Source organism: Salvia miltiorrhiza, chromosome 4 (genome assembly GCF_028751815.1).
Source record: "Salvia miltiorrhiza cultivar Shanhuang (shh) chromosome 4, IMPLAD_Smil_shh, whole genome shotgun sequence".
Lineage (NCBI taxonomy): Eukaryota > Viridiplantae > Streptophyta > Magnoliopsida > Lamiales > Lamiaceae > Salvia > Salvia miltiorrhiza.
The window spans coordinates 38357426-38373563 of NC_080390.1; the positions used below are offsets into that span (position 1 = coordinate 38357426).

The following is a 16138-nucleotide window of genomic DNA, read 5'->3' on the forward strand; positions in this document are numbered from 1 at the left end:
ACTTTCCCGGGATGCTCGGGAGCTAGCCTGGACTGCATGAATTGAGCATAAAAGAATTACCCAAAAGCGTGGCATGAAGTGTTTACACGAGGTTATCAAAGCTAGCCTATCTTGTTTCTTGAGGCAGTTGCATCCACTGATGTGTGGATTTGGAATGCTTTTTTGGGCGTTGCTGGCTCGAACAACAATATCAATATGCTGAACCAATCGCCTTTATTTCCTGAGGTTTTGGATGGATCGCCACCGCCGATGGTATTTGAAGCAAACCTCAACTATTATCATATATGTTGCTACATGTGTGGCGACATCTACTCTGATTGGCCAACATTTGTGAAGAGCCCGCAAATGATGTCGAACGAGAAAAAGGCGAAGTTGAAGGATATGCAGGAGGCGGCCTGAAAGAATGTCGAACGAGCCTTCGGAGTGCTTTAGGCTCCGTGGGAGTCATTAGAGAGGTCCGACTCGTCCTTGGTTTATATAGCATCTCAGAGATCATGATGTCATGTATCATTATGCACAACATGATTGTAGAGCATGAAAGAGAAGGTGTAGTGAATTGGAAGATGACCTGAGCGTCTAGCAGTAGCTCCACCGATGCCCGCCAATCACTCCCGCCTTGTTTCGAAGACTATTTGACGAGAGATTCAGCTCTCAGAGATAGATGAATGGCCGCAGCGCTTTAAGGCGATTTGATCGAGCATATTTGGGCACGATTTGGACCACTAGGGTCGGAATAGTCTTTTCTACTTATGTACGATTTTTTTTAATTGGTTTATATTTCTTATTTCATGGTATTTCAATTATTATGAATTTAAATTAAACTAAAACTTAAAAATTCAAAACTAATTCACATGAGTCAGTATGATTAACCAAACTAATGATATATAATTGGCTCATAAATAAGCCCGAAGCATGATTGGGCCGAGGCTCAACCAATATTGATGCTATAAGGTTAATGCATAATGTAAATTGCGATGAACATAAGCTGTCTTATAATGTAACTCTGCTCACGTAATTTAGTTCACATAAGCACACGTAAACAATTAGGCATGTTTACTGACAATATCTTAAGAAAATAAACCGAGTCCTAATTCATGCATAGGTTCGGTTCTTATATATAGGAATTTTAGGGGGTGATATCTAAGTGCTCTATTAATTCCAAACATGCATAAAACGCTTAATATATATAAAAGTCATAAATTCAATTGCTAAGTAAAGTTGAGTGAGTGATCTTAAATTTATATAATCGACTAAGAACTTGAAAATTTCTAAATTAAACTTCCCATTTAAAATGATCATAATTAATCCTAGTACATGCTAGCTCATACTAAGTCATTTAACATAAACCTTACAATCATTCATAAATTGGAATTTCTATTATCAACCTTAAGAAATTTTCTAGTTTGATTAATAGCAAATAAATACAATATGTATATTCCTAATTAGACCGAATACAAAAAGAAAAGGAATCCTAATATAAATAAAAAATTAAACAACCATGCCAGAACTATATATTCTAGATTCACATGTCGTCCTACCAACTAATTTACATGTACAATGTATCATAAGAAAAATGAAAAAGAAAACATTCAATCCGTAAGAAACAAAAACAATTAATCTACTTAGGGTGCGTTCTCTTTGGTTGTAAATTTATCATGGAAAAATGAGGGATAACCAAAATTTCACCATTTAAATCATTCATTTCTTTTCCCTCATTTCCTACTTGACCCATACCCATTCCTCATTTACACTACAAAGGAGGGATAATATTATCACACCATTTTTGGAGGGATAATATTATCCCTCATTTGTAGTGTAAATGAGGAATGAGTAAGGATCAAGTAGGAAATGTGGGGAAAGAAATGAAGGATTTAAAGGGTGAAATTTTGTTTATCCTTCATTTTCCCATGATAAATTTACAACCAAAGAGAACGCACCCTTATATTCCTAATCCTAATACATATGATATGTGTATGCTAGTGGCCTATATCGCCACGGCTGGGACCAGATTTTAACCTACGCTCATTTGCCTTCTTATGTCCGATGCCTGGGCTTGGCCCGCCCCTCACACCAACAACTTTTCTATTCTTCAAACGCTCTGTATCGGCTGCAGCTAACGCAATCCAACTCAACAGCAGAAAAAAGATCAACATACCTGCGATTTTCATTTTCATCGCCATCTTCTTGCTTCATAAAAAAGCTTTTTACGGTTGGAAGAAAGGGAAAAATACGAAAAATTGAATTAATTAGTTGGGTACTTGAAATAATGGCTTGTGGTGATTTAGTTTTATAAATAAATAGTTTCTACACTATCGTTTTGCGCGCACCTTCCGAAACCAACGTTCGAAATAGTTTCCACACTATGGCTTGTGGTGATATAGTTTTATTGCATTTGAACCATTAATCTATATATATATATATATATATATATATATAATGGAAAAATCATATGTAATGAAAAAGAAAAGATAGCGAGTGTGGTTAATTATATTTGAGTTTCTATTTCCTTTTGATGGCTTATTCTCTATTCAGGTATTTCTAATTTCGGTACATTGTTGTTTCGAAAAAGATATTGGAAATGCTAAATTATTTTAGTAAATTAATTTGTTATATGAAAATCAACCTTATAAATAGGATCAGAGTTAATCTATGATTATTTTAGATTTAATTAATTTGTTTTTGCTAAAAAAAACATGTATTATCATATTGATGGAATTATTCAAAATATTTTTCTTTTTTGAGAAAGCCTCTAAAAGATTTATCATCACAATGTAGTAATTTCAATTAAATTAAGATGGCCGGAGCATATATAAGATTTGAGGACATATGTCACAACATATCTCTTCCTTTTTTTTATATTAACAACATCACATACACGCACAATAAAACGGCACGTATTTGAAACTTAATTATATATATAGCTTGTGTCCTCATTCTTCAATATTTTTCAACAAAAAGTTTCCAACATACATTTTCACTTCAAAGAGCTTCAACTTTACAAAAAGTTTGATTTTGTGTTTAACATTACATAATCCGGTAACGAAATATAATAAGTCGTCAGAATTTCCATTATTCAATATATACTCCATAAAATTGTAAATAAAAAAAAAAATCCTAATTCCACCAAAGAATCCGGTGAGGTAACTCATAATTCCGTTGTCAGACTTAATAAGGTGGAACATTAATCAAACTTTTTTCAAAGTTGATGGGTTTTGAAGTAAGTTCAAGACATTATTTGAAAAACGTTAGCTGAAATTAAGTTGGTAACACAAACTATGATTAACCCTTTAATTATATCTTCTCTGCTCTCGTGTCGGATCAATAATCCGATTCTCCAACATTAAAATCTAGAAGTATAGAGGTTTCAGGAGTCAAGGAGAGAGTAATCACACGCCACATGAATTATATATGATATTCACTAATTAATTTGGATATAGTAACTTTCAAATTCCTTAGAATGTGATGGCATACAAATTTTAATGAAGGAAGAAAGAACAAAGAATGCATCATATGAAGACTAGAGAAAAATAACAAATCAAAGAAAAAGAAATATACTGGAATTCCCGATCAAAAAAAAAAAAAAAAGAAATATACTGGAATTGAATATGATTAAAAAGGAAAGAATGAGATGATATGCATAAATATTCTCTAATGTCCAGCCCCAGGGCTGGGACCCGAATCCTTAATTCCTCCGAGCGGTTTAGCATCTGTATACTTGTGTCCTTCGCCGGGGCTCGGCCCCGACTCCTTCACTCCTCCGAGGGTATACGTGTGCCCTTCTCCCGGACTCGGCCCTTCCTTCACTACGTCACTCAGATGACGCGCATCGCTCCCTAACACCATCGAGCTACCCAAAAGAAAGAGGATCAATATGTTTATTGCTTTGATTCCCATGCTTTGAAATTTTTAAGAGAGGGAGTGGATATTGCAGGAATATTGTATAATCAAATTAATGATGATCTTTGTTTTCGTGACGATCGATATGGTAAAGTTGATCGTGGGCTCAAGTATTTATACTAGCGATCATATGGATAGAAATGACGTGAAATTATTTGGGAAGCTGCATGGGGGGTTTCAACTTTCACGAGTCTTGAACATTGAACAAGTTAAAGAGTCTAAGTTGGGTAGTTGAGTTTTTATTTTCTGAGGCTGCATGCTCTCATCACTTCATGTTATATATTTTGGCTGCTATTTTAGGGACCACGACCACATGTTTGAATTCAACTTTTTGGTATTTAAATTTTAAAATTGAGTACTATGTATCTCCTCCTTGTGCAATAGGCGTAAATGAATAGTTTTTGGTTGCTGGTCAATCCTCCACGTGTGCCAATTGCAATAGCTGGCTGCTACACATCTGACTATATTTTCACAACGGACTTTTATGATATTGTATTAGCCGATTAAGTGTAGCTTGTAGTCGTACATATGATTATACTATTTTATTTAATAATAATAAAAATATATTTATTATATTTAAATTTTTAGTTAACAATTTAATCTATTTAACTCTATGATTATAGTAAAACATCTTTGAAATGATACGCAAATAAATTAATAAACTCTATAAACTAATTAATAAATTCCTTTCGTCTCGACTAAGATCCGTTTAAAAAATAAGTAATTTTAACAAAATAATACCCTTAGCATTTGAACTAATCATAATTTTTTAGAAAAGTCCTTTATAAGTATATAGGTCTTGTTAATGTTATAAATTAATAATTATTAAAATATACTCCAACAATTATAAATATTATTGTAACTTGTTAAAATATGAACCTATTGTTGAATCATCATTACAATCTTCAGTAATATAAACCACAATGAATTAATAGATACATGTATTTATTTAATTTAAATATCGTCTCTCATTTATTTTTACACATTATAACTTGATTTAAAATTATAAACTCTGAAATTAAGAAACACTCTATAAATTAAAAAAAATACTCCCTCCATCCCGCGAAGCTTGAGCAATTTCTTTTCGTCACAGGTTTAAGGAGTTGGTATTTTGTGTGTTAAGTGTGGTAGGTGAAAAAGTAAAAAGGTGAATAAAGGGAGAAACTTTTCCCATATAAGGAAAGTGCTCAAGTTTCGTGGGACAACCCCTACTCAAACTTAGCGAGACAGAGGGAGTATTAATTTATCGATATATTAATATCTCTAAATTAACTCTAGTTAAGTACGTAGTTAGACTCGATAGGATATTTATTTGTTTCATGATTCTAAAAAAAATTCCAGATATATATCAAATACTAGATTATAGATAAGGTCATGTAACTAATTAGTAGTATATTTTTACAATAGTTCAATATCTAATGAAATAATATATATCCTTCCAAATATATAATATGTCATTTACATAATTACCCTTAAAACTAAATATGTAATAAGGATATAATAGGCAATCTATATTTTGTGCACAAGACACTTTTTATATTAGTATAGATGTAGATTTTTTCCCATTTTTTAAAGAGAATATATAATGGTTCACTATTTCCCCTTATTATGTATAAATTTGATGTTGTTTATATTGTGACCGTACAATGGTGAATAATAATATACTCCCTCCATCTCTCAAATAAGGAGGGGTACGGTGACACGAGTTTTAATAAAATTTAATTGTGTATTTCATGAGTGAAAAATAGATCCCACAAAAAGTGAAGATTGTAGGGGTAATTGTTAGTGAATTTATTTCCAAACACAGGTCAAGAAGATGTTTTCAATACTGACCAAAATGGAAAGAAAGGAAAACGTGTAAGGGGCGATGGAAGTCATATATAGGTCTCATTTGCTTGACTGTACGAAATCTCTTCAAATTAAGGGTATCATACTCGATGTCTCATTTTGTGTTTCACTTCTTTTTATCTTTTTATTTTTAAATTTAAATTTTGTATATTTTAATTTAATTTTGTAATAATTGACTATGGTTTATCTCATCCAGTTAGGAATATATAATTATTTTATATCACTTAGTTTTACTTTTAGAAGTTAATAATTTATTATTAGGGTTGATAAATTCAAAGTTAGGGTGATATATATATATATATATATTTAATTTCATTTTTAAATAGTAATTAAGTACAATTTATAATATTATAATAAGAATTATTAAAAAAAATACTAGTATTAAAATAATATTTCATAATGAGACACTATACCACACACAAAATGTGAGATATTGGATATGATATGGCTTGATATGTTTGCCTGTGATAATTTGTACATTATATAATAAGATATATTAAAATCATTCTCAACATATATAAATTATAATAAGTAGTATTAAGTAAGAAAGCTTACTTAATTGCAAAACTTTGCTAGCGTGTAGTGATTCTTCTACTAGCCTTCACTTTTCACACTTAACCTTTGTAGCGAGAATAAAAGATAAGACGTTCAGAATAAAGGAAAATTCTCAATTAATGAGAAGCGTGTGATTTAGCCATGAAATTTCTATTTATCAAGTAATTATTATTCCTAAATAATGTATATAATCCTAAATATACGACTAATTTATAAAATTAAATTAAAGCAACTATTGTATTGGATTGATTATTCGAATTAATAAATCTGACTTTGAACATTCTATTTCTAGCTACTTAATAATTAATAGATCCAAATCTAAATTAGCCCACAACTTAATTAGACAATTAAATCTAATTGGTTAATTAATTAATCCAAATTTGAATTAATCTTCATCTTAAGTAATTAAGTTCAATTAGTCAATTAATAAATTCAATTTTAAATTAATCTTCAACTTAGGTCCAAAATAAAATTGTTAATAGAGCCCAATATTTAATTGGGCAAGCCCAGACCATAAAGAAATAAAGTATTACTAGTTGCCCAAATCAATTAACTAAGGAAATCCAATCCTTTAAATAAAGGAAGCCCAACAACATATTTAATACTAATAGGTAAACCCTTTGGACCTATATACTACCCAACCTAAATAAGGGAATCTATCAAATCCAAACCCAAGATAAGTATGCTTTTGTATCTAAAATTCATCAAAATTGTGTCTTAGAGGGGTGTATTCGTTCAGAATTTCTGTAGATTTCTAAAATTTATGAATTTTAGAAATCTATCGATTTTACACAGAGTCTTCATAATTCTACAGGAATCTATAAAGATTTTGGACGGATTTTAACAAGAATTGCTCGTGATTTTTCCAGAGTTGAAATCAAAAAATAAGCGGTCGTTGCAAGCCCGTGAGTGCTAGGACTCCCGCTAGGAGCCAGCGATCGCTGGATACTCGAAATTATTGCCAGCGACCGCTGGGTGCGACTAACAGAGATATAAGTATGGGTACATGCATGCGTAGCGCTTGTCCAGAATTTTAATTAGCATATGAAATGAAATATTTGGTCATTTTAATTAGCATACGAAAATAATATTTTCTTTATTTTCACCTTCTCCAATATTACTTTATATTCTTGAGCCGCGTCCGCTGGAACCCAGCCGGCGCTGGATAATCTGAAGATTTTCGAATTCTCATGGTTTGAGGTCGGATTTGTTCATGTGTATTTTTTGAACGAAATCAATGAAAGTCATTTCAATTTTAAAATCCTTAGATTGTTAAATACCTCTAGATTTGTATAGACTTTTAAAAGTTTGAAACGAATACCTCTGGATTTTTATAGACTTTTAAAAGTCTTGAACGAATACACTCAGATTTTCATAGACTTTTAAAAGTCTTGAACGAATACATCCAGATTTTAAAAGTATGCAGAAATCTATTAAATTCCTGAATGAATACACCCCCTTAGTTCTAATTATGGACTCTTCTATTAAGTTGGCATAGCTAATTAATTGACATATTTACAAGAATAGTTGTTAACATTAATCCCATAATAAAGCTTTGTTTATGATTTGATTTCTGTCCTTTCTTGCCGGAATCTCTTATGTGGTTTATATATCACCGAAACATTTAGATGATCATATCCATGCAAGCCCAGCCAAAGGTCAAGAAGACAAGCAGCAAGAAAGAAGCCATGCCAACTTTTTCGTATTTCCCATGTCTAGAGAATCTAAGGAAATGCTTCATCATAAGTTCATAACTGGAAGTCTGGAATAAAGGAGAAATCTTTTAAGACATCAATTCTTGAATTTGGCTTCGCCAATATAGCTTGAATATCGGAAGTGTATTGGACGTTTAGTTTAGGTTCTTACATTAATCTACTTCATGCAAACGAATAAGGTAACTTCAAACAGTCATGTCCGCACCAAACACATTAAGATTCTCTGCATTGAGAACAAGACTCGAAAGACCAAAATCAGTGCAAAATTATTGAGTAGAGAAGTTGGAAAGTATTAACAAATTCAAGATTTGGATGTTCCAATTTGAAAAGCATGAGCTGCTAATAAACACAATGAAAACAAAAGGCAAGAGAGCATTCTGCATTAGGATGATCATCTCGCCTCATCCATGCTCAGCTGCGAAAACACCTCACTCGCGTTAAGCTGACTCGACCCCGCAACAGTGAAGGAGCCATGAATGGAGTCGTCTTCATCAACAGATAAGCTCTGAGAAGGCAGCCGTTGAAGAGCAGGCATGGGCAAGCCCCATGACACCTCCGTGGTGGTGTCCTCGTAGGGCTGCTGGGGCACGGTCGAGTGCTGGAGCTTCCGACAGTATTCCAAGTCCCACAACACATCAACCATATTAGGCCTATCAGCTCCACATTCCTGCAAGCACTTCTCCACAGTCTCACCAAACTTCCTCAACGAGTTGGGGTTGATCTTCCCCACAAGACAAGGATCTACAATATTCTCCAGCTGCCCCTTCCTCTGCCATAGCAGCCCCCAATCGGCCAAGTTCACTTGCTCCCTCGGAAGCCCCGGGTCAACTGCTAGCCTCGCGCACAGCACCTCAAGAAGCACCACCCCGAACGAGTACACATCCGACTTCTGTGTCAGCTGCAGGCATCTGAAATACTCAGGGTCCAAGTACCCGAAGCTGCCCTTCACCTCGGTACTAACATGAGTCTGATCACGATGGCCCGAGCGAGACAGCCCGAAATCAGCAACTTTCGCCACATACTTGTCATCCAGCAAGATGTTTGTGGACTTGATGTCTCTGTGGATGATCGTCCCACTCGAGCCAGTGTGGAGGTAGTGAATCCCTTTCGCTGCATCACTGCATATCTGCAGCCTCTCGTCCCACGAGAACTGACACGCCGTCTCATCTCCTCCATACAGATGCTCCCTCAGAGTACCATTCTCCATGAACTCATACACCAGTATCATCTCATCCCTCTCATCACAGTATCCAATCAAAGAAACCAGATGCTGGTGTCGAATCTTGGATAAAACTTTTATCTCTGTGTGGAATTCTGCAAGGCCCTGCCCATGCCCTGCCTCACTTCTCTTTATAGCAACTTTGGTGCCGTTCCTCAGCGTTCCCTTGTACACTTTCCCGAAACCTCCCTGTCCGATCATCAGCTTCGGATCAAACTGCTTCGTGGCGAAGAGGATTCCAGACAGCGGTATCCTCAATCCGAGGTTGAGATCAGCAAAGGGCGATCCAGTCACCGATGTTCTCACAGTAGTCCTACTATCCGAGCTCCCACCCTGGAAACGCACCAACCGCCAATCCAAAGCCTCAACCGTCTTGAGCTTCCTCTTCTTTAAACGAAGAAACACACAAGCAAATACTAACGCAACCAAAACCAATCCACCAAGACACGAACCAACAACGATAAACACGCGTTTCCTCGATGCATCGCCATCTCCAGAATCCGGGGCCTTGTCTCCAAGCACCTCCATTATCTCTACACCATTCAAGATTGCTGTCTTAAACTGTGACTGCGAGTTCGGCCCAACGCTTACATTCATGAAACCGGAATCATCCGAATCCACCACGAAATCTATGTAAAAGGGAGCTGCCAATTGGGAAATGAAACCCCAAGGGTACACCTCAGAGCTGAAACGACCATAGATGTACAGATTGAATCTAAAGAACTCATTGGTGGTTTGACTTACAATGTCGCAGAAATGCAGACGAACGAGATGCGGAACGCCCTTCCGAACCTCAAACCGCCAAGAAATGTTGAAGTTGTTTGAAGTGCTTCTACCGTTGATATTCATTTCTTTAGCAGTGTTATAAACAGAATCAGGAGCATTAAATCTTGTAGCTCCTCCACTGGGATACTTAATCTCATCACTATAAATTTTGTTCTTGGCAGTATTTGGAAAGAGCAAATACACATCATCGGGAACCCAATACCTCAACAACGTATCCGTCTCCCGCGTAACGTTCCCCCCTCCGACATTGATCCTATGAACAACGCGCAATGGGAAATCCAAGACGCCGTTATAGTTTTCGCCACTTCCTTGTCGAGTCACACGAGGAAGCGCGGCATCTTGAACGAGCTCAGGTGGCGCAAGGAAGACTTCGATTGCGTTGACGAAGGCGAAGGAACGCTCTTCCCCATCAGGTTTGAATTGGATCTTCAACTTCCCTGCAGCTATCCTCATCAAGAACTCTTCAACGAGTGGGAAAGCGCCGCCGTTTTGCACGTTGAAATTCGATAAAAGCGAAAACTTGGAAGCGGAGACGTGGAAACGAGCGTTGGCGAGATTCCCCAGGGAGGGGAAGGGAAAGAAATGCAAGCGTAGCACATAAGTGGCGTCTTGGTCCAAATCGAGCTCGTAAAAGGATGATTTTGTGAAGATTCTTGCGGTTTGGTAGAGTTGGTCAGCTGGGAGGGTTTGGTCTGAGGCGGAGCTGCTGCCATCTCTCGAGAACAGCACGTTGTTGCCGGAATTCTGGTCGCCGGTGAAGTTGCGGCGGTAGGTGCGGAGGGTGGAAGTGGAGCCGCAGTTGATGAAGTAATAGTCGGGTAAAGTGTAAGAGGCTGAGGGGAAGAAGAGAGAAGAGAAATGGAGGAGAAAACTAATGCAAAGTATCTTCTTTTGGGATCGGAGGAACTCCATGGATGATTGGCGGACGACAATTATTGCAGCCAGAAAACTTAATGACAAAAGGAATTGAGAAATGGAACTAAAATGAGCAAGGAAAAGTCCATGAGGTTGACTTGAAGTTGACTGGCACAAGTGGCTCACACAATTATTGACCATTTATTTCCGTGTGATCAGTTTTTTTTAATCCTTTAATATGCTTTTGAGATCAAAGACAACTTCCATTAATTACTTTCTCCGTCCCACTCCAAATGTCTCATTTCTTTTGGGCAGGAGATTAAGAAATGTGTATAAAGTAAATAAAGTGAGTTGATGAAAATTATTTAAATATTAAGTATAGAGAGAGAGATTGTATTGCCAAAAAAGGAAAAATGAGACATTTGAAGTGGGACAACGGAACATTTGGAGTGGGACGGAGGGAGTAGAATTTAGAAGAGTCTCCCATGGGAGTAACAACATTTACAAAGTCCGGAAGTGGAGCAGAATAAACATCAACACAAATTAAGTAGAGGAAGTTTGGCAAGTTGATCATCATCTATTGCATTCTCGTCCAACTGAATTCTAATCAAACTCAAATCAGACCTTCTTTGTAATCAAAGCTACATAGCATGGCGGAAGAGATTTGCAGGACTTAATATGGCAGCCAACAAGTACGAGTGGAATGTTTTGGCAATCATGTGTAATATGCTTTTGATTCTTAAACTACAAGAACAATCAATTTGAAGAGACGTATTGAATAATACCATGTTTATTTAACAACAAAACTGAAATCAATTACTCCTACAGCAATACATAGAATCAAGAGGAAACAAAACAAAAAAAACAAACAACTTAAGCTGCATAAAATGAAGATGAGATCAAAATCATCTGGCACCACCAAATCCCAACTGGGAAAACACCACATGACTACTAACATCAACCTCACTTTCATCTGAGAAATTGTAGTATCTCAAGGCCACTTCATCTTCAGAAACTGACATGCTATTAGAAGGTAACCTTCGGACAACATGCGCGGGCAAGCCCAACGAGAAGCCCGTTGTGCTGTCCTGGTGTGGCTGCCCGAGGCGACCACCACCCCCCGATACTTGAAACTGCAAGCAATGCTCCAAACGCCACAAGACCTCGGACATGAAGGGGCGATCATCACCCGAGTCCTGCAAGCATTTCTCCACTGTCTCACCAAATATCCTCAAAGAGTCGGGATTGATCTTGCCCACAAGAAAAGGATCAACAATGCTCTCTAGCTGCCCCTTTTTCTGCAATGACATTCCCCAATCAGCCAAGTTCACTTGCTCTTTAGGAAGGCAACGGTCCACTACGGGCCTTGCACACAGCACTTCAAGAAGCACCACTCCAAACGAGTAGACGTCGGATTTCGGAGTTAGCTGCAAACATGTGTAATACTCAGGGTCCAAATACCCAAAGCTTCCTTTCACTTGAGTGGTGAAATGAGTCTCATCAACAGAGCCCGTAACAGAGAGCCCGAAATCAGCAACTTTCGCCACGTTGTTCTCGTCCAACAAGATGTTTGTGGACTTGATGTCTCTATGAACGATTGTCTCGGTGCAGCCAGTGTGAAGATAGTCCAGACCCCTCGCCGCACCAATGCAGATCCTAAGCCTCTGATCCCATGAAAACGGAGAGGGTGAAGCCACTGGTGTCTTCGACTCTCCTTCCAAGGTGTAGAGATGGTCTCTTAGAGTTCCCTTCTCCATGAACTCGTAGACCAGTATCATCTCGTCTCTTTCATCACAGTATCCCATCAGAGAAACCAGATGTTGGTGCCGAATCTTGGATAACACTCTTATCTCTGTGTGGAATTCTTCAAGGCCCTGCCCATGCCCTGCCTCACTTCTCTTTACAGCAACTTTGGCGCCGTTCCTCAGCTTTCCCTCGTAGACTTTGCCAAATCCACCCTCTCCGATCATCAGCTTCTGGCTGAACTTCCTTGTCGCAAAGTGGATTAACGACAGTGGTACCTTGAGTCCGAGGTTCAGATCAGCGTGGATGGAGCCAGTGACACTAGTTTTGCTGCTGTGCGAACTTCCTCCGCGAATGGGTACTAATCTCCACTTGGAAGCCTCACTGGCCTCCCACTTGTTTCTTCTCAAGCAAAAGATGAGCACAATCAACACTAATGTTACCAAAACCACAACTCCAACGCTCCAACCAATAATCATATGCGAATGCAAATGCAATTTTTTTTCTATTGAATTGCTATCTACTAAAACTCTAATCATCTCCATGATCTCAACACCATTCAAGAATGCTGACTTAACCATTGATTGTGGGTGTGGACCGACGCTTATATTCATGAAACCAGAATCATCCGAATCAACCACGATATCCATGTAAAAAGGAGCTGCCGGCTCAGAAATAAAACTCCAAGGATACACCTTTGTTCCGAAACCACCATAGATATATAGATAGAAACTAAAGTTCTCATTCGTCGTTTTACTAACAATGTCACAGAAATGCAACCGAACGAGATGCTGAGCACCCTTTCCAACTCCAAACCGCCACGAAATGCTGAAATTGTTTGAAGGCCTTCCACCATAAACTTTGGCAGTATTGTAAACAGAATCAGGAGCATCAAATTTTGTAGCTCTTTCACCATACTTGATCTCAGAATCATAAGCTTTATCAATGGCAGTACTGTTAAGGAGCAGGTAAGCATCATCAGGAATCCAATACCTCATCATCGTGTCGTTCTCCGGCGTAACATTTTCCCCTCCGACGTTGATCCGATGAACAACGCGCAACGGAAAATATAAGACGCCGTTATAGGTTCCGTCACTTCCTCGTCGAGTTACATGTGGGGGAGAGTCTCGAACGAAATCGGGCGGCGCAAGGAAGGCTTCAATTGCATTGACGAAGGCGAAGGATCTCTCTCTCTCATCCGGCGCAAAAACAATCCTCAACTTGCTCGCAGCAGCAACATTGATCAAGAACTCTTCAATGAGAGGAAGGTTATTAGAATTTCCGAAATCGAGATCGGATAAAAGGGTGAAGTGTTGAGTTGAAACCGTGAAACGGGCGCGTGAGAGATTTCCCATTGAGGGGAACGGAAAGAAATGCAGGCGTACAACGTAAGTGCCATTTTCGTTAAACTCATACCAAGACGGCTTTCGGAAAACTCTTGCGGTTCGATAGAGTTGAGGTGCTGATGAATTGAGGGTATCTTCGACTTTATTACCGCCGGCGGAGTGGAGTACGTAGTTGTCGGGATGGTCGTCGCCGGTGAAACGCTGCCGGCCGTAGAGGGTGAGAGCTGCGTCTGAACCACAGTTGATGAAGTTGTGATTAGGGAGAACATACGAGGCTGAAGTAATGTCAAGAGTAGAGAGAGTGAAGAGACACGAAATGCAAATTAAACATGTAAATGTATTCTGGGATCGAAAATTTGCCATGGAGAGAGTGAACCACAGTTGCTCGTGGAATTTTTTTTTGGGGCAGCAAATATCTGCTGCTGAATTTTAATGCAAGCTTAATGTACTATGAGGACGGGTTATATTGGGTGCAATTTGAATGGTTAATTTGGTGTAGAAAAAAGTTGTGGCTGACTTAGAGTTGACTGTCAACGAGATAAGCATGGTAACTTTGACCAAGTATTTACTAAGAACAAAAGTAAACCACACAGGACTTTATTATTTATGTCTCATTCTGGAATTCCCCCCCACAGAATGAATGAAAATGAGAGAGAATAAAAAGTATTGTTGTTGGCTGCTATGTGGCCCTATTCGGGCGCATCAGATTCTTTATTACATTTAGGCCTTAGTTTGATTTTTTTCTCTATTTGAGAGGGACATTCTATTCATAGTCCCTATTTTACTCTTTATAGTTCCTTATGTAAAAAAAATATATAAATTTACTATTTTATTATGTAAATCATAGCCTCCAATAATTAAATTGTAAGCATCACAAATTTTCACCAATTAAATCTCTGCAAACTAATCTATAACCCCACTTCAAAAAATCAATTAAAATCTCAACTACTGATATAATCTACACTCCTCAAAATGCAACATATGCATCTCTTTTACTATCACAAAGTTTGTGGCCAGCTTTCACCTTGTTGGAAATCCACGTGTCCGAAATCCAGGCACCAATCTACTACTTCCGGATGCTCGGCCTGCAGATCAAAGGTGTGATTCCTTTTGAAATTGGAAACTTGAACACTCTGCAGACTTTGGATTTATCCATGAATTGACTCACCAGATTCATCCTGGCGACAATCAGGAAACTAGAGCAACTCCAGATGCTGCATCTACATGAAAACCACCTGCAACGATACATCCCTCGTCTTTGCTTGCTTGGAAATTTGGGGTACTTGTACCTTGGTGGTAACATGCCCACAGGTGTTGTACCTAGTTGTTTGGGTGGACTTCAATTCCTTCTAAAAGCTTCCCTTGCCTCTAACAAGCTGAATTCCACACTCCCTCCTAAGTTCTTCAGCCTTAAAGCTCTCACAATCTTGGACTTATCCTCAAACAAATTAAATGGTCAAATTCCATATCAGATTGGAAGTTTGAGAGATACAGCTACCTAGACTTGTCTTTTCCAGCTGGTGTTTGCCCGACGGTGGACGTGGGCGGCCACTTCAGCGGCGGAGGCAAATCCTGGACAAGAGAAGCATTCCATCGCCTCCGATCACATCGTTGACACCATACTGATCAATGCTGACGGTCAAATCCTGGACAAGAGAAGCATGGGAGAAGATTTGTTTTGGCCATCCGAGGAGGCGGAGGCACAAGCTTCGGGATTGTTCTGGAATTTAAGGTGACGTTAGTCACTGTTTCAGAAACAACCATCGTTTTCACCGTGACTATTTCTTTTCCAATTGATGAATTTTTTTTATGCTTCCGATTTAATTATTAGGGGCTATGAATTATAGGATAAAATAGTAAATTCATAATTATTTACTATTACTATTTTATATCGGGGGCTATGAATAGAATCTCCCTTTGATAGGTAGTACAATAACGAGGGAGGCGTGTATTTGGGCATGGGCTTGAGCTAAAAATATTGTTCCTCAAGGGAAACAGATGCGGGGTCACCCTCGGTTACTGATGCTCAATGCTACAGTATATCTTATTTAATTTCTTTAAAGACAACCACCGCATGCCAAACACCACTACTGCCTGCCCTAGCCGATCTCGTTCACGACCACCCCCAATTCCCTTTAATATTTCACCACCACTACCTGCCAAGCACCGATGTT

The 16138-nt window shown here is 38.1% G+C and overlaps 2 protein-coding genes across 2 annotated transcripts; both read right to left on the reverse strand.

Moving 5' to 3' along the window:
* Positions 1-8262: 8262 nt before the first annotated feature.
* LOC131021515 (probable receptor-like protein kinase At5g24010) lies at positions 8263-11062 on the reverse strand. The gene has a single exon (XM_057950744.1). The coding sequence runs from the start codon at positions 10930-10932 to the stop codon at positions 8407-8409; it is 2526 nt and encodes an 841-aa protein (XP_057806727.1). The 5' UTR covers positions 10933-11062; the 3' UTR covers positions 8263-8406.
* Positions 11063-11649: 587 nt separating this feature from the next.
* LOC131021516 (probable receptor-like protein kinase At5g24010) lies at positions 11650-14376 on the reverse strand. The gene is made up of 2 exons (XM_057950745.1): positions 14035-14376; positions 11650-13870 (listed from the first exon to the last, which is right to left on the reverse strand). The coding sequence occupies exons 1-2, from the start codon at positions 14231-14233 to the stop codon at positions 11781-11783; spliced, it is 2289 nt and encodes a 762-aa protein (XP_057806728.1). The 5' UTR covers positions 14234-14376; the 3' UTR covers positions 11650-11780.
* Positions 14377-16138: the final 1762 nt, after the last annotated feature.

What these genes read in the sequence shown, in the direction of transcription:
- LOC131021515 (XM_057950744.1), bottom strand. Translation starts at nt 10,932, where the DNA reads ATGGAGTTCCTCCGATCCCAAAAGAAGATACTTTGCATTAGTTTTCTC.
- LOC131021516 (XM_057950745.1), bottom strand. Translation starts at nt 14,233, where the DNA reads ATGTTCTCCCTAATCACAACTTCATCAACTGTGGTTCAGACGCAGCTC. An exon ending in GTTTTCCGAAAGCCGTCTTG is followed by an intron (nt 13,871 to 14,034) that starts GTATGAGTTTAA and finishes CTCTCATTGAAG; the next exon opens with AGTTCTTGATCAATGTTGCT.